General features: G+C 37.4%; 1 protein-coding gene across 2 annotated transcripts; it reads left to right on the top strand.

The window, feature by feature from the left end:
* Positions 1 to 5: 5 nt before the first annotated feature.
* On the top strand, positions 6 to 16,609 carry NHLRC3 (NHL repeat containing 3). Of its 2 annotated transcripts, XM_020969946.2 has the most exons (7): positions 8 to 371; positions 3,724 to 3,876; positions 4,953 to 5,100; positions 8,735 to 8,935; positions 11,441 to 11,532; positions 12,892 to 13,004; positions 13,611 to 16,609. In XM_020969946.2, exons 1-7 carry the CDS (start codon positions 288 to 290, stop codon positions 13,837 to 13,839), a joined length of 1,020 nt encoding a protein of 339 aa, XP_020825605.1. In that variant the 5' UTR covers positions 8 to 287; the 3' UTR covers positions 13,840 to 16,609. The 2 variants fall into 2 exon arrangements, with proteins under 2 accessions (XP_020825606.1, XP_020825605.1); XM_020969947.2 differs by lacking the exon at positions 8,735 to 8,935 and having other exon boundaries at positions 6 to 371.
* The last annotated feature ends 7,023 nt before the right edge of the window (positions 16,610 to 23,632 follow it).

Genomic DNA, 23,632 nt, shown 5'->3' with positions numbered 1-23,632 from the left:
CCGGATAGTCACCTGATCCCACCACCTGCTGGGTCGCGTGACTTGCTTGTTTGGAAGGCAGTTTGGAGCCGTGGTTAAGTGGAGAGGCTGATGGTGAGGTGTTCTCTGCCTCCTTGCGGCTCAAAAGTTTCCTCCGCTTCCTTCCCTTCCTGTCACGGGGGTGCGAGGAGCCTCTCTTTCTTGACCCGCTGAAGTCCTTTGGAGCCGCCTCCCACTCAGTTGTCATCCGTTGCGACTACCCGTTATCGTAACCGCGTTCCTGTTCCTTCCCCCACCGAGCTGCGCTCATGGCCAGGCTCTGGATCTGCGTGGGGACCGCCACCTTTTTCCTGGCCTTTCTGGTTTTCCATTCCCGCTTCTGCAGGTCGCCGGTGAGTCTGGTGGGGAGGGAGGATTCACCTTTAGGGAGGTATGTGAATGGGTGGCTGGCACCTAATAGGAACCAGCGGGGATTAGGTCCTTCAGAACACCACAGCACCCCCTCCCCCAAAATAAGCTCCGTTTTACACATGAAGCCAATAAAGGTCCTTTTGTGCTCCTCAGGTCAAATAAAGTAAGCATAGCTGTACTGCTCCCCAAGTTCTGGATTCTTGTTCTTTAACTTGGGAGTTTGTAATCATATTTGTGTCGTGGACCTCTCTGGAAGTCCTACAGTAAGGTTTTTAAATGCATAGACAAATACACAGAATTACAAATACAGTTATCAGACTATTAGAGAATAATGTGTGGTACAGCTATTTCAAAACGGTAGTGAAAATTTACCGTATTTTTACTTACCTGCAATACTAGAATGAGAAAATCACTTATTTCTCGATGGTGCAGTGAATAGAGTGCTGGGCCTGGAGTCAGAAAGACATCTTCCAGAATTCAGATTTGGCCCTAGGCACTCTGCGCAAGTCACTTAACCCTATTTTTCCCAGCTCCCTCATCTATAAAATGAGTTGGAGAAGGAAATGGCAAAGCACTCAGGTGTCTTTGCCAAGAAAACCCGAAATGGGGTCACAAAGTGTAGGATGTGACTGAAATGACTGAATAATGAACAACTGCTAAAATGACCACTAATGCTACTGTGGTTTATTGCCTACACTAATAAATGAATAATTGAAATAAACTTCAGTTACAGGCTAGTGAAAGTAAAGGTAGAACTTTGTACCCTCCCCCCCCATCCAAATTTACAAAGCCTCTAAAATCTATTTAAGGTTCCCTGGGAATGCATTTCTGGTTCAGTATTAGGAAAACTGTCAGCGTAATTGACCATATCAAAAACAAAACTAACAAATAATCTGATTATCTCAATAGATGCAGGAGAAGCTTTTGAAAAAATACATCACCCATTCCTATTAAAAATACTAGAAAGCATAGGTGTAAATGGAGTCTTCCTTAAAATGATAAGTAGCATCTACCTAAAACCTTCAGCAAGCTTTATATGTAATGGGGACAAGCTAGAAGCATTTCCAGTAAGATCCATTATCACCACTGTTAATTCAATATTGTACTAGAAATGTTAACTTTAGCAGTAAGAGAAGAAAAAGAAATTGAAGGAATTAGAATGAGCAAAGAAGAAATAAAACTGTCATTCTTTGCAGATGATGTGATGGTGTACTTAGAGAATCAAGTAAAAAACTACTTGAAATAATAAACAACTTTAGGCTAGTTGCAGGATATAAAATAAACCCACATAAATCATGGGCATTCCTATGTATTACCAACAAAGCCAGGAACTATACGAACACAATTACAAAACACTTTTCACACAAATAAAGTCAGATCTAAACAGGTGGAAAAACATCAGTTGCTCATGGGTAGGCCAAGCTAATATAATAACAATGACAATTCTATTAAGTGCCATACCAATCAAACTACCAAAAACTTGTTTTATAGAGTTAGAAAAAATATTAACAAGATTCATTTGGAGTAACAAAGGGTCTAGAATATCAAGGGAACTAATGAAAAGAAATGCAGGGGAAGGTGGCCTAGCTATTCCAGAACTTAAATTATGTAATAAAGCAGCAATCATCAAAGCTGCTTGGTACTGGCTAAGAAATAGAATGGTGGATCAGTGGAATAGATTAAGTATGCAAGACACAGTAGTCAGTGACTATAGTAATCTATTATTTGATAAACCCAAAGACTCCAGCTTCTGGGATAAGAACTCACTCTTTGAAAAAAACTGCTGGGAAAACTGGAAAAGAGTATGGCAGAAACTAGGCATAGATCAAAATCTCACACCATACAACAAAGTAAAGTCAAAATGGGTTTATAATTTAGATATAAAGGCTGATACTGTAAGCAGATTGGGAGAGCAAGGAATAGTTACCTATCAGATTTGTGGAGAACAGAAGAATTCATGACCAAACAGGAGATAGAGAACATTACAAAATGCAAAATGGATAACTTTGATTACATGAAATTGAAAAGTTTTTGCACAAACAAAGCCAATGTAACCAAGATTAGAAGGAAAGTAGAAAATTGGGAAAGAATTTTTACAACCAGGCTGTCCAATAAGGGCCTTATTTCTAAAATATTTAGAGAATTAAGCCAAATTTATAAGAACATAAATCATTCCCCGATTGATAAATGGTCAAAGGATATGAACAGGCAGTTCTCAAATGAAATTAAAGCCATCTATAGTCATATGAAAAAATACTTTAAATCACTGTGGATTAGAGAAATACAAATCAAAACAACTCTGAGGTACCGCATCACACCTATCAGATTGGCCAACGCTACAAAACAGGAAAATGATAAATGTCAGAGAAGATGTGGGAAAATTGGAACACTAATGCATTGTTGGAGTTGTGAAATGATCCAACCATTTTGGAGAGCAATTTGGAACTATGCCCAAAGGGCCATAAAAATGTGCATACCCTTTGACCCAGCAATAGCACTTCTAGGGCTATATCCCAAAGAGATCATACAGATGGGAAAAGGACCCACATGTACAAAAATATTCATAGCAGCTCTTTTTGTGGTGGCAAAGAAGTGGAAATTAAGAGGATGCCCATCAATTGGGGAATAACTGAACAAGTTGTGGCATATGAATGTAATGGAATACTATTGTGCTGTAAGAAATGATGAACAGGCTGACTTCTAATTCTTTACACCATGACTAATGTGAAAATATGTTTAATGTGAATGTATATGTAGAGCCTATATCAAATTGCATGCCGCCTTGAAGAGGAGGAAGGGGAAGAGGTAGTAGGGGGAGAAAATTTAAAACTCAAAATCTTTTTTTTTAATATAAATTTATTTATTTTTAGTTTTCAATATTCACTTCCACAAGTTTTTGAGTTCCAAATTTCTCACCCCTCCCCCCACCCCAAGATGGCATGCATTCTGAATACCCCTTCCCCTGTTCTGCCTTCTCTTCTATCTCTCCCCCCTCCCTTCTCTTAATCCCTTCCCCTTCTGTTTTCCTGTAGAGGATAGACTTCTGTACCCCATTTCCTGTATTTCTAAAACTCAAAATCTTAAGGAAGTGAATATTGATAACTAAAAATAATTTAAAAATAAAATAAGATGTCCTGTTCCGCAGTCTCCAGGTTAAGAACAACTACTTTAACCTGATGAAGTGATTCCTTATAATTTACTGACTGCTATTCTGTATGAATGCCTATGGAGAAAAATGAAGCTCGCTAAAACCTTGGAGAATCTAGTTATTCTTAAAACAACTTCTTTTACTTTAGAATGGAATTAATTCTGTTTTTCATGTTTTTGTTTAAGGGCTTAGGAAGCTTTGCTTTTGTTGTTTCCTGGAGAACAGAGAAACCTCTTTACCGTTTAGATGTAGGCTGGCCTAAGTATCCAGAGTACTTCACTGGTACAACATTTTGTGTTGCAGTAGACTCCCTTCACGGATTGGTTTATGTAGCACAGGTAAGTAAAAAATGGGACTTTTTCCCTCCATAGGGAATAATATGATTTTTTTAACTGTCAGTGTTTTGTTTTGTTTTTTAAATTTATGTTTTCAGCAGTGTAGAGAACATACGATGAGGAAATTTTCTTTATCTTTGAAAACTGATAACATCTTTATAAATCTTTGAGTTTTGGGATTCTTTATTGTCAGTCTATAGGCATCTAAGTGGCTGCTATGTATCAGGCGCTATATTAAGAGCTGCGAATACAAAAAGAAGCTAAAGACAGCTATTGCCCTTGAGAAGGTCATGATTAAGTGGGGGAGGCAATAAGCAAACAAATATGTGCAAATAAACTGCACACAAGATAATTAGAAAATAGCTAACGGGGAAGATATTGGAATTAACAGGGGTTGGAAAAGTTCCTATAGTAGGTGGGATTTTAGTTGGAACTTGAGGGAAGCCAGGAAGTGGAGATGAGGAAGAGCATTCGGGGCCTGGGAAATAGCAAGAGAAAATGCTCAGATCTGAGAGCATGTCTTGTTTGTGGAACAGTACCTAACACATAAGTGCTTAATAAATGTTGATTGTTTGGAATAGTAAGAAGACTAATATCCCTGGATCAAACAATATGTGGCAGGGAGTAAGATATGATGATGGAAAGGGTTGACTGGAAGAACTGAGATGTTAAGTGATATTCCCTTGGTTACACAGCCAGTATATATCAGTGGCTGGACTGGAACTGTTTTCTACTTCTAAGACTATCTGTTCCTCTGACTACAATGCCATGTTTTCTCTCTACAGTTCTTAACCAGTAACACTTATGATATATTTATAATGTTTCTTTAAGATCTTATTGGAGTTTAAATTGTATATTGCTTTAATTACATAGCATTAAACCAGTATGAAAGTGCCAAAGATTTTATTTTGGGTGTGAGTTTACAGGTTAACAACTATGTTAGGTTTGGGGGTGGTGTTTTGTTTAAGCTTTTTGTAGGTTTCCCAGTTAAGCTTACATTTTATTTTACTCTACCACAGTAAGGATTGTATTTGCTTAAACCTGGTCTTGTCTAAGCAGATGTTTTTGTATACCTTTAGAGAGGGGATAACATACCAAAGGTATTAGTGTTCACAGAGGATGGATATTTCCTACGAGCCTGGAATGACACTGTTGACACACCTCATGGTATCTTTGCAGCCAGTACCCAATATGAACAATCAGTCTGGATCACGGATGTAGGAAGTGGTATGTGTAGTAACATCTAATAAATTATGATGGAAGAACTTAATGTCTTCTCCCATTATTTTCTTTGTTGTGCTTCATTTTTTGAAAGCTGATTTCCTCAAATGGTCGATTTTTCAAGTCTAAGAAAACTTAGAAATTTCTTTCCGTCTTCAAAATCCAGTACAGGATATAAGCAATGGCAACATCTGTAGGCTTATTGGTCACTCTTAACATACTGAAGCCAGCAATTACCCATCGTCCTTGGTGGCCCAGCACAGAGAATCACTGAACTGGGCTGGGTCAGGATAACTTTGGCTTTGATGACTGAGTAGCCCAGATAGACTGAATCTGTCTCCATTTTGGTCAGTACCATGGAGGAGATCTATTTATGGTAGAAGGCCTAGTTTTCTTCTTTGTAGGGTATTTGAACTTTGGGCTTGTCCCTGTCATTTGCCTACAGGAAGAGGCAGTGAAACATATTTGGTTATACTACAGCATGTGCAGATTGAGTAATTGTAATTACTAGTGTGATTCCCAAGCTTGCTATTAATACGACAAAGAATTCTTTAAAATGAGCCAGAGAGGGAAAAGATAACCTAGTTTGGTTACATTTTGTGTTCCCAACTTGCTTCAGTTTTTTTCAGCCTATGATATCATTCTTTTGCATTTAATGCTAGAATGTTATTGTTTTAAAAGACAATTCTGGTTACTAAATGTGTGCATGAATTTTTAAATTGTAATTTGTTTTTCTGTGTTGGGAAAAAATATAGACAGATATAGATTATATCTATCTATCTAGGTATATACACATACACTGCAGAAATCTGGGCCCCTTTATTAAGAAAGAACAGGAAACACAAGTGGAATGTGGTTTTCTCTCTTCTCTAATTGACCCCAAATAGCTATTTTTTCAAGACAGTTTGTACTAAGACTACCACTAGCAAAATTAAATTTTTTTTGTTAACATGCTTACTCAAAAAAGGAGATGTAATATAATAATTGGTGTAAAAATTTCTGTAACCCCAGTGGCATCGTTAGTGATTCTATACATTTGTTTCTACCAAGTATACCAACAAAATGGGAAAACTAGGTTTATCAGCAACATGTTCAGATTCAGATACGGAGGGGGAAAAAGACATTTGAATTGGTGACCCAGGACTTGGGGAATAGCAGTGGCCTTGAATTTATTAAAAACTTTACAAAGGAGATATATATTTGAGAGATGCATAGTTTCTGTGGTCCAGAAATTCATAAACTAGTTTCCTCAGTTTAAATTAAAATGAAAGTGACAATTTCTAGTCAGTATTGTATCAGATATGCCCCTTTTTCCAAATCCATCTTCCAAATTCATTCTTGTAGAATGAGTTATGATTTTAGCTTGTTTGTACATATCACATTCCATTGAATTTATTTGACATTTTTAAACATAACAAATTAAAAATTCTCCTATTTTAGGTGGTGACATTTACCTGATTTATGACTTGTGTATACTTGCACAATTTTTAAGTTTTAATTTGAATTTTGAATTAAAGAGTTATTTATCAAGTAAAATGTTAAATGCCTTAGGAAAACTGAGGAAAGTTTCCTTTTTAAAAATGAATTCTCCCCTAACTTATCTGATTTGTAAATCTAGATTTTATTTTATACTAGTAGAGTAAAAACCTTGTAGCATAATACTTGTTAGTATATAATTTGAATCATATTCTGCTCTCTGCTTGACTGGATCTTAATAACAGTAACAACACCATTAGTAATGATAGCATTTAGGGATCTACCATGAGCCAGGCACTGTGAGAAGCACTTTACAAATATTAACTCATTCAGTCTTCACAACAACCCTTAGAGGCAGATACTGTTATCCCCATTTTACAGTTAAGGAAACTGAGGTAGAGGTTAAGGATTGCCTGGGGTCATACATGGCCAGTAAGTATCTGATGCTAGGTTTGGACTCAGACCTTCCCAACTTTCAGGTTCAGCCTCTTAACTTTATTACCTACTTGTCTCTTTAATGAGATATCTAGTTTCTGTGTCCTTTAATGAAAATGTCACTTATTAAAGGTTTTGGGATTTTTTTTTTAGACCTAATAATTTTAGAATTGATAAAACCTTAAAAACAAGTCCTACATACAGTAAATATTGTTGCACCAGAAGATCTCAAAGTTTCAATTGAGGACTCTTTTTTTTTTTTTTGACCGTTTGCTATGAGGGCACCCTAGGACAGTTGTAAAACCAATACTGTCTCTGAGTTAATTGTAGGGAGATTTGACCTGTCCCTCTTCTTCAAGCTCTCATTGATAAAGAACTTGTACTTTCAACACGGTTCATCCTCTGATTCTGTTTTATAACATTCCACTAAATCCCACATATGGAAACAAGACAAATTTTCTTTCTTCTTTCATTGTGTTTTTTTTTCCCTAACCACAGATGTGTTAAAGTTTTTCCTAGTTTCCTCAACCTGAAAGAAAATCAGTGCAGTAGTCAGAAAGCTGGCTATTAATCAGCATTATTTTATTTTTTAAAATGAGATTCTTTCCCTTTTTGTATTTCTTTATAATAATGTACTCAGTACTTTATAGTAATTCTTCTTGCCCTGTCCAAACATCTTGTGGTTCAGCCTTTGGAATTATTCTCACTAATCAAGACTCCAAACAATAGCATCTGGAGGTTGAAGGGACTGACTTTTAGAGCCCAACTGGTCCAGCCTCCCCGTTTTACAGATTAGGAAGCTGAAACCACAGGATGATGAGTGACTTGCCCAAAAGCCACATGCCCTTTTAGTGTCCAAGGCAGGATTTGGACTGACTTGAGTCCAAGAGAACCATGCCCTTTCCACTCTACCATACTGTGCTTAACTTTTAGTTATTTTTTAGAAGACACCTAGACATTGATTCAGGTTACTTTAAATTCATGTTATGTAATTTGTTACTTTTGTGACATTTCATATTATAAATTTAGTTAGTTTTGAACCTCCATATTGCTTTCCATTAGTTTTCTCTAGGATAATTCTTCAAAAGAGATAAGTTTCATGCCTTTGCTTTCAAGAAAATCTTACATGGAAACAACTGTCTAAATAAAAAGTTAAGACACTGGTAATTTTAGAACATTTATTCTTGCTTTAAAAAGAGTTGAATTATGAGTACTAAAAGAAAAAATAGTATATTTGTATTATAGAAATTATAGCCCTCTAGGGGCCTACAAAAACTTGGATATTAAAAAGAAGTTGAAGTTACAAACTAATGGTCTTTCCAAAGTTATCCCTCCATCAGTACTTAAATCCCTTAATTATAAATGGTTATGTGATGTCAGAATAGGTCCAAAAGATCACATTTATTTGGTTCCAGTAATTTAGTAGCATTACTAACAGAAAATCTCTATTCTAAAATAATCAACATTAATCAAGTCAGTCTAGAAGGTCCAGTATAGAAAGAAATGTCATTTTAAAAAATCGGAGAGTCCAAATCAACCTCAAACAATTGAGATTTTATATAGTAACAATTTAGATAATAGTGCATATCAGAATACAGTACCTCATTATCCATCCCTTCCCAGTCTTTTGTGATTTTTTTCCTCAGTTTTTTTTTTTAATTTAATGCACAATCTATTTAAACATTTGTCTAAGAGTTTTATTTGTGAAAAGTACTTATTTTAAATGCAGGATCCTACGGACATACAGTGAAAAAATACAACTCCTTTGGTGACCTCATTCAAGTTCTGGGTACCCCAGGCAAAAAAGGGAGTAGTATAAATCCAATCCAGTTTGATAACCCAGCAGAGATATATGTGGAAGACACTGGAGAAATTTACCTTGTGGATGGAGATGGAGGACTGAATAACAGGCTGCTTAAATTGACCCAAGGTATAACACCTCATTTTGGTGTTAGAGTCATCTAGAAGAGTGGTCTTAAGTTAAGGCTTATAACCATAGGGAGCCATGGTGTGATCCAAAGGTGACCAATTAGTTTACGGGAAGATGGATCACAGAAAATACTTGCTGTGCTGGCCAGGTGACTTGTTTCTAACACTGCAGTATTTCCCCTTGTCCGCCATACACACTCCAGTGATTATACGGATTCCCAAACTCTACCCTTCTGCTCAGGGCACATACTCTTCAGGACACATAACCTACCTGGGACCACTGTACCGGCAACTGCACAGGTGGAATTGACCCTTCTGGACTTACATGTTCAGTACCCCAGCCCACCTCAGTCTTCTTGGAACTGTGACAAAGCGTGCTCAGAGGCTGATGAATCCTGTCTTACCATTTCTAGTGGTGGTATTAGTGGGACAGAGTGCATTGTGCATAGGATGGCTAGGAGTGGCTGGACTGTGATCCACATCACACATCTTGTTGCATTATTTTCCCCAAAAAATCTACCCCTTTTTGGAACTTCTCTGTTTCTATTCATTCACTCAAGTTCTCAACTTAATGGGTCATCTTCTATTCCTTACCTTCCTACACTCCTTACAGGCGATCATCTCAGCATCTCAAATATATCCACTCCTCTTCACTCATAGCTATCATATTCATTTGGGCCCTCATCTCCTCTTGCCTGTACTACACCCATATACAGCTGCCACATTGATATTCCTGACCGTGTCTCCAGTGGCTCCCTGTTGACGTTAGAGAGAAGTAGTTCATCTTTGCCTTAGCACAGCTAATCTCCCTCCCCCCCCCCTCTCTCTCTCTCTCTCCTCCTCCTCCTCCTCCTTCTCTCTCTCTCTTCTCTCTCTCTCTCTCTCTCTCTCTCTCTCACTCTCTCACACACGAAAATAAGTAAATATTCATATATTGGGGTGCATGGTCAAAAAAACTTTACTGATAAAGGTCTATATGATCAAAAAAGTTAGGAGACCACTATTCTAGGAGGCTATGCACATGGCATTTGGATATATTGTATGGAAAATGCTGGCATATGGTATGATTTTGTTAATGAGTCATTCCTTAACCTCAGAAGAGTAGGTCAGTAAAGTGAAGTTTGTATAGGAGTCACAGTGAGTTTAGGGAGCTGAAAAAGTGACTGGGTGACCATAAGAAAAAAAAATAAGGATAAAGAGGCTTAAATTTGAGTCTAAGAATTAATCATTTATTTGATTCTAATAGGAGTAAACAATTATAATGCAGGTGGGAAGGTATGGCTAATACTCAAACAATTGGAGAACTATTTAAGTACTAAACTATGGTACCGACTTAAATAATGCAGGGTATTCCAAAATCTTAGCGCTTAAAACTCCACTAAGACTTTGGGATTACTCTGTGTAGGAGAGTAAAGAAGGGAAAGATTAGATTAAGTGTAGGCAGGCTCAGTAAGGAAGACTTCATAAAGAAAGCGGGACTGGAACTGAGCCTTGAAAAAGTGGGGAGGGTTTGGATAGGTGGTTAGTAGAAGGGAGGACTTGACTAGTTGTTTAGTGAAGGAGAGTAAACATTTGAGGATCACTCTAAGGTCGTCCATCTCAGTGACCAGCAGATTGTGGAAAATTAGGAAGAGGGATTGTTTGGGGGGAAAGTTTTTGAAATGTCCTATAGGGAGTTGGTAAAGTAGGAGTGAAACACAGGGGAGAGGCTTGGAGATCTGTCGAAGAGGAGATCATTTAATCCATAACAAAATATGAAGACAAATCAAATATGAGAGCTCAAGGAGAGAAGAGTGTTACAGGTGATTTCAAAGCTAGCAGGGCAGACTAGAAGAGTGATGCTATTGGTGATGTTTCGTATAGGCATTAGTCTGGCATTAAGGCCTTTTGGTATCTGGCTCCCACCTACGTTTATAGCCATGTTTCACGAACTCTGCTTTTGAGCCAAACTGGGCTAGTGATTCTTCAAACTTACCACTCCCATCATTGTGTGTTTTATATAAGTTATATCCCGTTCTTGGAATGAACTCCTTCCCCATGGCAGGTGTCCCTTGATCTGTTAAGTTTTCCCTGATAGGTTACCTCAGTTTTCTAGGGAACATTTTGTGTCTCCTTATCTCTTATGCCACCAGTATGCCCTCCTTGAGGAGGGCAGTTGTTTTGTTTGTGTTTTTTATTCCCTGTGCTGATAATTGGTGCTTAATGAAAGAGGAAGTATAAGAAGGAGGATGGAAAATTAAGTCAGCTTGGGGGGGGGTATGGGAGAGCAGATGATTTAGGAAAAGAAAGAGTATAATAAATAATTCCTTCAGACTTGAGGCTTTGATGTAGTTTTTTTGACTCTTAACTATATAGCCATATGCCTTTCGTATGATATTTTTTGACTCAACTGTGTAACCATAGACCTTTTACATGAGAGATTCTGTGTTGTGATTATTTGAAGGGATACTTCTTTCGTTGTTCTATAAATTTGACTATATGTGATCTAATATTTTCTTTTATCTAGATTTTGTGATGCAGTGGATTCGTGGGGAAAATGGAACAGGTCCAGGTCAATTCAACATTCCACATAGTATAACAGTTGATTCAACTGGTCGGGTAAAAACATTTTTCTGCCTATATCTAAGTACACATTTACTTGAAACGTTAAATATGTAAGGACTTAAGAGATAAGAAAATACTTCATTGTTTTAAAAAATCATATTACCCATACTTTAAGTATTCTAAAATGTAGTTGAAAAACTTTTCAACAATTCAAAGATTAATTCATTTTTGTAGCAGAAAAAAATGCTGGTTTTGAAGTCATGTGAGACTTGGCTTTGAATACCTCTCTAATACTAGGTGTGCCACCATGGACAAATCAGTTTCCTCTTTGTGAACCTCAGTGTCCTCTTCTGTATAGTGTCACTAATCACTACCTCAGGATCATTTCGAGGCTCAAATGAGATGTGTTTTGTAAAGCACTTGGCAAACTGAAAAGTGCTATTAAGCTTTAGGTCTGTAAGTGATTATGATCTTTGTCACAGATAGACTTGAAGAAAATGTGTTCTCAATTTAGAATCCCTCATGATTAAAGGAGATTGAGAGATTTCAAGCCTGAGCCTTAATATCCTCTCTTCTGTAGTGTGCAGTTTTGTTACTCGTTCTAGACAAGATTGGTAATGGTGGTCACTCATCCAGCCCTGGAAGCTCACTTGACTGGCCAAGCTGAATCTCTTGACATAGGAATTGTCAGGGATTCACTCTAATACTAGATAGGTGAGCTCAGCCATCTGGCCATTCTCACCACCAGAATGAGTCCCAGCCCATCCATGGCTACCTATTCTCTGAAAAATTCCTTTTCATCTTCTACAAATAAATACCCATGGAGGCTATGGAGGTCAGTGTAATATAGCATTGTGTTTTGTTTTGTTTTTATGCATGTTAGCTTGCTCCCCCACTTCCCAGTTGTAAGTCTTTGTTGCTGCCTTTTATGTCACTTTATAAGCACACTTTGGAGTTGGTAATATTCTGTGCCTACTTATGCTCACCATGTGTTTTTTTTTAAATATCTGTTGACATTGAATAAATATGGGTTTTCCAAGCAAATGAGTCAACCACAGTATATTATCACAGTGCTGCAATTAAAGTAACTTTCTTCTGAGTCTCTGACATTTATTCTTTATAGAGACTGGACTGTACCAGCTGGCGGATTGTCACAAATTATAATCAAAATGATTTAGCTGCCAAGCATATAGAGTTATCTGTGAAATAATGGGTCCAATGTGGGGCTACTTGTCTCATTGACTTTTTTTTTCTAACTGACCTTTTAGTAGAAAAATGAGCTACTTTTTTTTAGTGAAATACTTAATGTTTTATGTTATTATATAGTAGTTCAGTTGTATACAATAAACCATGTGTTTGAAAAAAATGTTTTCAATGTAGATCCTTACTAATAACCATTTAATTGATTCCTAGGTATGGGTTGCTGACAGAGGAAACAAAAGAATCCAAGTATTTGATAAAAATACAGGGGAGTGGTTGGGATCATGGAGTGATTGTTTCAAAGAAGATAGTCCTTATTCTGTCAGGTAATATTCAAAGAGAGATTTTTAAAGCTATTAGATTTGTAGTGCCATTCCTCTGGAAGAGCTGTGTACACTGTTAAGAATCTGTTTAATGTTAAAATTTGCAAGCAAAGAAAAAAAGCAGAAAAAATGAAGATTATGAAGGATGAGAGAGAAAAGAACAGTCAGAGGACTAGCCATGGCATGGCATATCAAACCCAAGGCAAAGACAAGCATCAGGCTCCTAAATGTGCAGCCAGTAAACACTGGTGTGAGAAGAGATGCCTCGTCAGCTTTCTTCTAGGTCTCTGGAGGCAGGATCTGTAGGCTGAGATGTTTGGACCACTGACTGACACCTCCAGTTTCACTCACTTGTAAAGGACTAATTCTAAGACTTTGTCTATTGAGTGTTGCCAAATTAGCTTTTCATTCTCTTCCTTTAAATAGTAAATTAACCTGTGTATCTTCATGGATGTGTCTGGTGTGTACTTGTCACTGGGCTGAGTGCTGTTGGGGGTACCAATGTGTAAATAACCTTTGTTCTGAAGTTACAGTCTTGTTAAAATGGTTGTCACATTTAGAACATTTCACATACATTTAGGATACATTTCTTGTATTGTTCTTTTGTAGGTTTACTCCTGATGAGAAATACCTCATTGTTGCCCAGTTGAATATCAACAGACTCATTCTATTATCTGCACCGCCTATAGGGAACATTGGAGACTGTGTTGTGGTAAGCACAGTCCAGCTAGCCAGCCAAGTGTCACCCCATCTTGTGGACGTTGATAGGAAGACTGGAGCGATCTATGTGGCAGAACTTGGGGCAGAACAGGTTCAGAAATATGTCCCATTAAAATAAATAACTATCTTCCTTCACTTAGATATTCATAAATTTACTTTTCCCAATGCATGACCATTACAGATATTTCAGTGGAAAGCTTTTGTGATTTTCTCACTAATGACTAAATACTCATGTAAGAATTTAGTGTTCTGGTATATTCTTTTTAAAAAACGCTTCAGGAAGCTGTTTTTTTTTTAATTAATAATCATTGAATCCAGATATTTTGTTGGTACCATCACATCTTAGCTTCTTTTGTTTTAGATTAAAGGGCAATTTAAGAGAGAAAATGTGATTCCAAAGAATTGGAATAAAAGGTACATCATTTTGATATTGAACCAAGTAACTTTCCCATGGAAGGTTGCCTTTGGGGTGGGGAGTAATGTTATAGATACAAGACTTGAAGGATATTTTTTAATGCTTTTCCAGAAACAGTCTGCAAGTCTCAAACTGTTATGATCCATATAGTGAATGGCAAGTGAGATTGTTAGGCAGCAGACATGGATTTTAGGACATCAGAAGCATGCCATTGAACTCATTTTGTTTCTATGGCTTTGAAGCATATCGTTTAATTCTTTTAATTTAATAATATAGTAGTACCTATGCACTTTACCACAAAAGATTTAAAAAATAAAACGTTGTGAGCTTTTGCTTCTTAAGCCTGTTCCCTTAGTAAACATAGAAGGTAAAAAAGAATTAATACATCTACCTCAGGGAGGTATTGGGAGAATTAACATGCTGGTGTTTGCCAAAAATGTTGAGGTGCTGAGATCAATGTTTTTTCTCTTTCTATGTTTCTGTTCCTGTACCATTCTTTCATGTGATATACCAGCTTAATTATAACCAATTTTCAGTTTGTTCTTTTCTATTCCAGTACTTGATGCTTACGTTGGCATATTTCTTGGCTAACTACCTTTTCCTGTTATTATCATGTACTCCCTACATCACTTGATAGTATTATGTACCTGAATTAGTTATAGCACATGTTTACTCTTAGCGTGTTTTCCCTCACAAGTCAGCAGATACCCCAGCCAGCCACCCTCTGAGACCTGTGTTAGTTTTTCATAATTCTGGTTCATTTCAATGTTGGCCTAAGTAAAATAAAATTACTAAGTGAAGTGTCTCTGCAGAAATCACATAATGTGTTTGAAAGGCAAATACAGATGATTTTGTGGTTATCCATGCAACTCTAGTAATCTGGAGTTAAGAGTTTATGAGTCAGCATGTTGTGTTTTTGCTTTGACTGTACTTTATTTTGGTATATTCTTTGGAATTTAATTTGTACAAAGCCAGGAACTAGATGATTTGGAAGCTCATTTCTGTTATTTAGGACTTGGTACAACAACTCTCTTTATAATTACCTTATAACTTTGGTAGTTGAACTTTGGATAGTCATCAGCCCCACTGTCACCACAATCATCTTTGTGCACAGGTGATTTTTTTCCTTCTGTATAACAATCTGGCATAAAATCACGTAAGGGTTGGTTTTATTTCCAATCAGCTTAAGGGTATCCTGGGTGCTACTGGGATAGTTAAATTTAATGTAGCTTCCTTGATTACCTAGAAACAATATCAGTAAGTAGGAAGTGGTGCTGTATAACTTCTAGCTACCAGACTAACCTGGTAGTTAGCTTAATGATTTTGAAATTGCAGCTTTCCCACAATTTTGCCGATTCCTTTTCTATATATGGGAGGCAGCATTGTATGATGACAAGAATGTTGGAGTTAGAAGGCTGAAATTGAGTGTGGACTCTTGACTAGCTGAACCCATGGTGACATACTAACCATGTGACTAAAGGCACAGACTCACAGTAGTAGTATGGCTATGAGCAATTCACTTACCCTTACTCAGCCTCAATTTCCTCATAAAAGAAAATGGAAATAATGATACTTGTACTACCTACCTCACAGGGTTGTTGTGAATAAAGTGTTTTGTAAACCTTAAAACCCTATATAAATTTTAGTAAATTATTCCTAGATTATCTTAGGAAATTGTCTTGGCCAGGGTTAATAACCCGTAAATTGGCTCCGTTATTGTAGTACAGATACATGATTTTTGAGAGAGTAAAAGTATGGGTTATTTTTGTGAGTCATGTTATTCTTTAGTGCCATGGGCAAATTAGAACTTTATATAAACACAAGACCTAGTGGAAGAATTCAGGATTTTGGATATCTAAATTTAGTCCTGATTATCATTTTAACTAGCTTTTGTGACTTTGAGCAAGTTACTTCTTCACATCTTTTCCTCCTCTGTCAAATGAGTCATAGGATTATGGCTGTCAAGCTGGAAGGGAAGAAGTAATATCTGCCCTCCTACTTTGGAAGAATGTTGTCTGGGCCAAATGATACCATGTAGATAATAAAAGCACTTTGAAAAGTTTTAAAGCACATGTGCACCTATGCAAACACAAAGATATTGTTAGTACATGAATAGATAACATTAATGCCATGTCTTGCTATCTAATAATTTCTGAGTATTTTTATTGCTTTCATCAAAATAGAGCCCCTCTCTCTCAGCCTCAGTATCGTTATCTGTAAAATGGGGGTGATAAGAATGCTTTATTATTTCTTTCACAGGGTTGTTGAGGATCAAATGAAATAATAAATGCCAGTTACCTCATTTTGAAATCTATATACAGATCAATGCTTGTTGATTGATTTTGGAGGGGTTAGTTTGGGCTTTTGTCACGGGGGGGGGATTGGTTAACTACTCATTTTGTAGTTTTCACATTTGATATTGTAAACCAGATTTCTGCAGATAACTTGCTAATAAAACTTTTTTTAATCAGTGTTTTGGCAGGCATATTATTTTACATTTTATCTTCAGAGAGTGAATGACTAGATAAATATAAATGTTAGGCCTTCCTGAAGTTAAGCAAAACAGATAGAAACTCTAAATAATCAACATTAAATATAATGGCACTCATTTTTTTTGCTTTCTTGGATTCATCAGAGATAACTTAGTAACATGAGCAGGCTTCTGTGTTTTTATTTTATTGTTCTCTTGTATAGTGTATTGATAGTTGATAAGCAAACTGGAGAAAATTACTACCTAATTGTTTTTAAAGATTAATGATTAGAATTGCCAAAATAAGATATCAGTGTGCTTCCTGTTCAAAAACAGAAGAGGGCAGTGGAGTTCTGTTCAAGATAAAAAGCAACTTAGGTACATTAAAAATTAAAATGTTACGGTCCCATTAAAACGTACTTTTAATTTTCCCCCTTTTTCTCAGTCTAACAGTGAAAATCATTATTTCAGTTGATTTAGCGTGTTTAAAGGATGATTGGAAGGCATTTTCCCATTAGATCTCTTAGTTAAAACAAAGATAATGCCTTCCATAATTTAGTCTGTTGGCCAGAGGCTGAAATCTTGGCATTAGGCAGATGTGTTAGTACACCTTGCTGTTGTAAGTTTGGTATAACAACGTATAGCGATAGCGATGAACACAGGGTTTCCTGACTCTGAGACCTGCTTTCTAGCCATCACACTGCACTATCTCTTCCAATTTGTGTGTAGTCAGTACTAGATGCATGCTTGTTAATGAATGAATACATCGGTGAGCACCAAATAAAATCACAAAATATGAAGTTGTATCTTAATAGGCAGGAAATGACCACTCATGGGAATTATGCTAGAATTAAGTGGTTTGTGCAGACAATGAAAAGTTAGAGCACTGATTCCAACATCATTTATTCTTCAGTCCCTTTCAGCAACAACGAGATGTGTTGTGAATCCCCAAGGTATTTTAATATGCTACTCAATATTCTTTTAGATTTATTCATTAGCTGCTTACAATAACTACAATAATTATTTTTGTCCTCCAAAAGTTCCCATTTAAATTATATAATTATACACTGTTATTTTGCCCATAATTACAAAAAGAATATAAAATTATGAAATTATAATTATTTTTAAAATTACAAATGCTTTTGTCTGGGACATTCTTTAAGAATTGAAGTAATCCAGCAAGATTTCACATTAAATTTATTTCACAAATTTTATTCAATGTGACATTTTTGGTGGAATAAGTTACAACTTGGAAGGTGTTTAATAATCAAGTACGAATTTAATTTCAGTGTTGGAATTATATTTGAAAAAGTTTTGCAATATTTGGCTAACCACCAAAAGAACAGTCTTACCTGTTTCAATAAAGTAAATATGCTCACACAAATTTATGGTGGAGAATGGTAGGAGAAATTTACAATTTTTAAATTTTTTTTTTCCGTCTTGCAGAATACAATCTCATCTGAGAGATGGAAATTCATTTAAAAATAATTTAGCCTCCTAACCAATTGGTGAAAATGAGTAGCTAAATGTGATTTTAAAAATATTTTTCTACTGGCTAATGAAAAGTACATTATTAAATGATAAGCATATTTAAAAATCAGTTGCATATGTTGCTTCATTTCTAATAAATTTTATATATAAACTAATCTTTGTACTTTAGATTGATGTCTACCACTAGACATACCAGCTACCCTCTCACAGTAACCCTACTGAATGACTGACCAATGTTGCCTCATTCATTTGAAAATCTGCCAGATAGAAAAATAGTAATATAAGTGGGGCATAAGTTTAAATTAGAAAACAGCCTTAATGCTGTAATGAGAAGCAATATAAGGTTTGTTTCCTTAGAACATTTATGGTGAACCGTGAGAGTTTTAAGATGACTTCTAATGCTCCTACCTAGCAATCATGGCTTTCAAATAGCCTGACATTTGTACTTCAAGAATGCAAACATCTGTTAACATCTTGATGATGTGATTATATAGCTGCTGAGACAGGATTACAAGGTAATGGGATGAAAGGACTGCTTTGGTGCAATGTACAGAATGCACGTGATAATGAGCATATGCACCTGGTCATCCATATGGAATAGATTTGCTTTTGAATGTTGAACCCTTTTGAAGGTTTGGAAACAATTTGATGACAGGTTAAGAAATTTCAGTAATGTGTTGCACTTGGTCAAAAGCAGTCAGAGTTTGATAGAAACAGTGCATGAACACCAAAAATTGTGCACATGATCATGATGGTTTTAAAATTGCAGGAAAAAAACCCTGTAATGTTTCAGACATGCACATACTTGTTCTCACAGAGGAAAAATAGATCTGTAACATAATTGGGTGGTTATTGCTTAAGGTACCTTAAAGAATTTTTAGTATGAGCCTTTTGGACCATAGTCATGAATCCCCAAGGGATTCACAAAACACTAACTAAGTGGAATCCACTGAATTAGGACAAAGGTTAAAGTCAATATCACATTAGAATACAAGATATTGAAGAGCGGAAGATGAATACAACTTTAAGCTGATCTATTCCAATAAACCATCAGTACCAAAAATGGGAAACTGGAAAAAGGCAAAAATAGTCACTATTTTCTACTAAGATTTAACAGAGGTAAAGCAGCCATGAGGAGGGCAAAAAAGAGACTGCTTCAGAAAGCAAACAATTGATTTTACCAAATCAGATGGGAGCCAAGGACAACATTAATTTAGAATATAAACACATTTTCTTCTTTCTTTTTACTATGCATTCGATAACTGTCAATAAAAACAAATAATGTAAAATTGGAAGTAAAATCTTAGATGATACTCTTAGCATTGAATAAAGTGGAACCAAATGATAAATGACAGAGGCTAATTAAGTGCTTTCTCCTTCTGTCTCCTTCTAGGTATGTATAAAGTGTTGCTGGGGGAGGGAGGAGCAGAGAAGAAAGAGTTGTCAATTGCAGAGTAGCATTATAAATCTGGAAAAGCAGCCCTGGGGAAGTTGGCTCTCGCCAGAGGGGTGCATTTCTGGATTCCCTTGCTCCAAGTTATTTTCTCACTCTGAAGCCCTGCAACTGTCTTCTTGATTCTGTTCTCACAAAATTCTCTCTCTTAGGCATTCACCTGCCCTCATTTTCATTTGTTGGGTATATCCTTTTAAAAGGTAAGCTTGTCACTGAGCAACCTGTGAAGCAACATCAGTCTGTTTATGTCGCTCCCTGGCTTCCTTCTCATAGTAGCTGTTTACAATTGAAGAGTCGATTTTGTTTCTGAGTGTGGTGTTGCTGTTGCCTTTATCGAGGTCAGCCTCTTTGGTTTGCATAGAATTCCTGTGTTCTTTTAATGTTACCTTTTGCTTCTCTTCTGCCAGGATGTCCTTCACTTCAGGATTTTCGTGTTCCGAATCTGTTAATCACAGCTTTGACAATATTTGACATCATGGAGTCAAAAATTTCCTACTCTGCTAATTCAAATCAACAATCATTTATTCAATACCTATCATGCATTAGCCACTGTGCTGAGTGCTGGGGATGCAAAAGCAAAAAATAGCCTCTGTTCTCAAAGAAGCTCCCAGTCAAATGGAGAAGACGAAATGCAAAATGCAAATAACTATTTATAAACTATTATATCATTGTTATCCTTCCTGTAAAATATGAACATATAGAAAAACAGTATGTGGAAAAGTTTAGAAAAAGAATGAAGAAAATGAGAGAGGAAAATGACCAAAGATAGCCGTGGAATGTAGTAGTCCTTCATACTTGAAGAGGACCAAAATGGCATCACTGTCAGGGTTGATGTACAATGTGTCTATGACTGATCAGACCAATACAAGCTCAGAAGGTTCAACCATAAGTCAGGCACAAATAGTGTGTATGAACATTTGGAATAGAGATGTCTCAAAATTGGCACATCCCATGTTTCTCTTGAGCTATTGCAATTCTGCTTCATTCATAGAGCACAGTACCTTCTTTGATGCAGGCGCACCATGCTGGGCAGTCCTCTTCCGATGTCTCTCATGTCTCACAATTCTGAAGTTCTTTACAGAGACCTTGAGAGTATACTTATATCACTTCTTCTGACCTCCATGAGACTGCGTGCCTTGTGGGAGTTCTGGGTAAAGTAGTCCTTTAGACAATCATATGTTTGGTATTTGAACAGCATGGCCAGCCCATTGGAGTTATAATGCCTGGCAGTTCAGCTCAAGAAAGGACCTCAGTGTATGGTACCTTATCTTTCCAGGTGATCTCAGAATTTTCCTAAGATGATTCAAATGGAAGCAGTTCAGTTTTCTGGCATGGCACTTGCCAGGTTTCACAGGCATACAACAATGAGGTCAACACAACAGCTCTGTAGACCTTCAGTTTGGTAGGTAGCCTAAATCTCTCCCACATTTTCCTTCAGATCTCCCAAATACTGAATTAGTTCCTATGTATACACCAACCTCATCACCTATGTGTACATCCCTGGAAAGTACACTGCCAAGGTCAGTGAACTTATCCATAGCATTCGAAATTTCTCCATTTGCTGTAACCAGTGGTTCCACACATGGATGGTGTGGTACTTGCTGATGGAGAACCTTTGTTGGCCAAAATAAGCACAAGTAGCATAGATCTATACTCTAATGCATCTCAGCCTCAGAGACTGCATTTAGTACACAATCATTGGTGAACAAAAAGGTCAAGCAACAACTTTCCCTCCACTTTAACCTTGGCTTGTAACCTTTTCAAGTTAACAACTTTACCATCAGTGCAGCAGCTGACCTTGATGCCGTTTTTGTCCTTGCTGAAGGCATCTTATAACGTCTCTGAAAACATCATGCTAAAAAGCAGGGGAGCAAGCAGGCACACAGCCTTGTTTTACTCCATTGGTATCTGGAAAAGGCCAGAGAATCATAAATATCCAGAACCCTTGCAGACAAGCCATGGTGGAACTGGCATACAACACTGATGAACTTCTCTTGGCAACCAAATTTTGCCATAATCTTCCACAATCCCTCACGACTGACAGTGTCAAAGGCCTTGGTTAGATCAACAAATGTGGACAGACCTCTCTCCTGCTCCTGGCATTTCTCCTGGAGTTGTCGGTCAACAAACACCATGTCAACCTTTCCTCATCTCTTTCTGAAGCCACACTGGCTCTCAGACAGATGATGATCTTTCAGCTGAAGGATCAGCCTATTATGGAAGACTCTAGCAAGAATCTTGCCAGCAATGACTAAGAGAGAGATCCCCCTGTGATTGTCACAGGATAACCTATTTCCTTTTACTTTATAGAGATGGACAGTGGAGGCATCCTTGATCTCCTGGGGGATATCTCCTTTTGTCAAATAACCCAGAAGATTTCAGTCAGTGTTCGTATGAGCAGTGGACGCCCTGCCTCGTAAATGTCTGCTGAAATGGAATCAGCAGCAGATGCTTTGCCACACGAGAGAAGCCTAATGGCATTCCAAACCTCTTCTTCAGCTGGAAGTTCAGCCAGAGGAGGGTTGACTTCAACCTGAGTGTACAGTCAGTGGCTTCAGCATTGATTGATGATGGTCTGTTGAGAACACTATGGAAGTGTTCAGCCCATCTCTCCAGCAACACGTCTTTATCACTGATCAGTATGGTTCTATCAGTGCTGAGGAGTTGAGGTTCACCACAGGTTTTTGGCCCAGCAGTAGCCTTAGAGGCTACTTTGCAACACTTTAGATGATAGACTATAGACTATAGACTTTGGACTGTTGCTCACAGCATGAAACTGAATCTCAACTACCTTCCCACTGAGTCAAAAATCCTGCATCTCTCTAGTCTTTCCTTGTACTTTACTTTTGAAGGAGTTAAACACTACCTTCTTAGAGATAGATTAACTATTTTGCTGCTCAACACTGGCATTCTTGTTATTCGTTTAGTAGCTTCTAATTTCCCTGTCATTTTCATCAAACCAATCCTGATGTTTGTGAGTGCTCTGGCCCGGATGAGTAAATGTGGTGCCATACACCACATCTCTGACAGTTGCCCGCTCCTCTTCTGCTCCACTGTTGCCAGCCCATGGCTCAGCTTTCCCTCCAAGTCAGCAACAAACATTCTGCACGGAGAAGCACTCTCATCTTTTGACATTGAATCTTCTAATAGCTGTCTTGCCTTGAGGCTGTCCCATTTGTTGAATATGAATATTTAGCTCAGCTGGGATAAGTCTGTAGTCGGTCCAGCATTCTGTGCCACACATCCCCTTAGTCACTCTCACTTAGTCTATTCTCCTTACAATGACATCGTCTATTAAATGCCAATGTTTACTGTGAGGGTGCATCCGTGAAGTTTTATTGTGATTAGGTAGTGTTGGTGATAAGAAGGTCATGAGATGCGCAAGTCTTCAGTAGTAAGAGACCATTGCTGTTGCTGTTTCTGACTCCATTCCTCACAAGGACTCTGCCGTGTCTGATAGTGTGTGCCTCCTCTGCCATTAAAGTAATCCAGAATTACAAGCTTGTCCTCTTTTGCCAAGTTGATAATGAGGGTCTCCAGGTCTTCACAACATTTTTCTTTGGCCTCATCAGGGTTTGTTATGTTGGAAGCATGTGCACTGATATGGTGGAGTGGCGCTTTCTTGCAAGTGGCAATCACATTATCATCAGTCTGTTATTCACTCCTTTTGGGAGGCATACAGGCATATTGACTAGATTAGATTTGATTGCGAATCTTACACCAGCTTCAGGGTGCTCCTCATCATGGTGGTTACTCCAGAAAAATGTGTGTCCAGCTCTGACTTTGGTAATCTGGCCTTCATTTGCCAGCCCTATTTCACTGAAAGCTGCTATTTGGATGTGATACCTGCAACAAGAGCTGTTCGTCTTTCAGTTCTTCTGGATTTCTTGTTGTTCGTAAGCGTGCATACGTTCCTTGTATCAGTGGTTAGTGGAATCATCTGAAAATTTTTTGTACTTTTTTTGTTTGTTTCTACTACAGGGTGGGATCCCTGCCTGCTACAGTAAGCAGGCCAGAGTTAGGTAAAACTGACAATTTTAGGGGACCTTTTCTAGCCCCTTCCTCATGCCAGGAGATGAGCA

The sequence above is a fragment of the Phascolarctos cinereus genome, unplaced genomic scaffold (assembly GCF_003287225.1).
Source record: "Phascolarctos cinereus isolate Bilbo 61053 unplaced genomic scaffold, phaCin_HiC Scaffold_726;HRSCAF=1367, whole genome shotgun sequence".
NCBI classification, from domain to species: Eukaryota; Metazoa; Chordata; class Mammalia; order Diprotodontia; family Phascolarctidae; genus Phascolarctos; species Phascolarctos cinereus.
The sequence above is the reverse complement of the archived record's forward strand: the minus strand, read 5'-3'. Positions and strand labels throughout refer to the sequence as shown.

Excerpts from the sequence above, each read along its gene's own strand:
- NHLRC3 (XM_020969946.2), top strand. The coding sequence starts at position 288 with ATGGCCAGGCTCTGGATCTGCGTGGGGACCGCCACCTTTTTCCTGGCC. Across the intron at positions 3,877-4,952 it reads GATTGGTTTATGTAGCACAG|AGAGGGGATAACATACCAAA; the intron begins GTAAGTAAAAAA and ends GTATACCTTTAG. Across the intron at positions 8,936-11,440 it reads GCTGCTTAAATTGACCCAAG|ATTTTGTGATGCAGTGGATT; the intron begins GTATAACACCTC and ends TCTTTTATCTAG.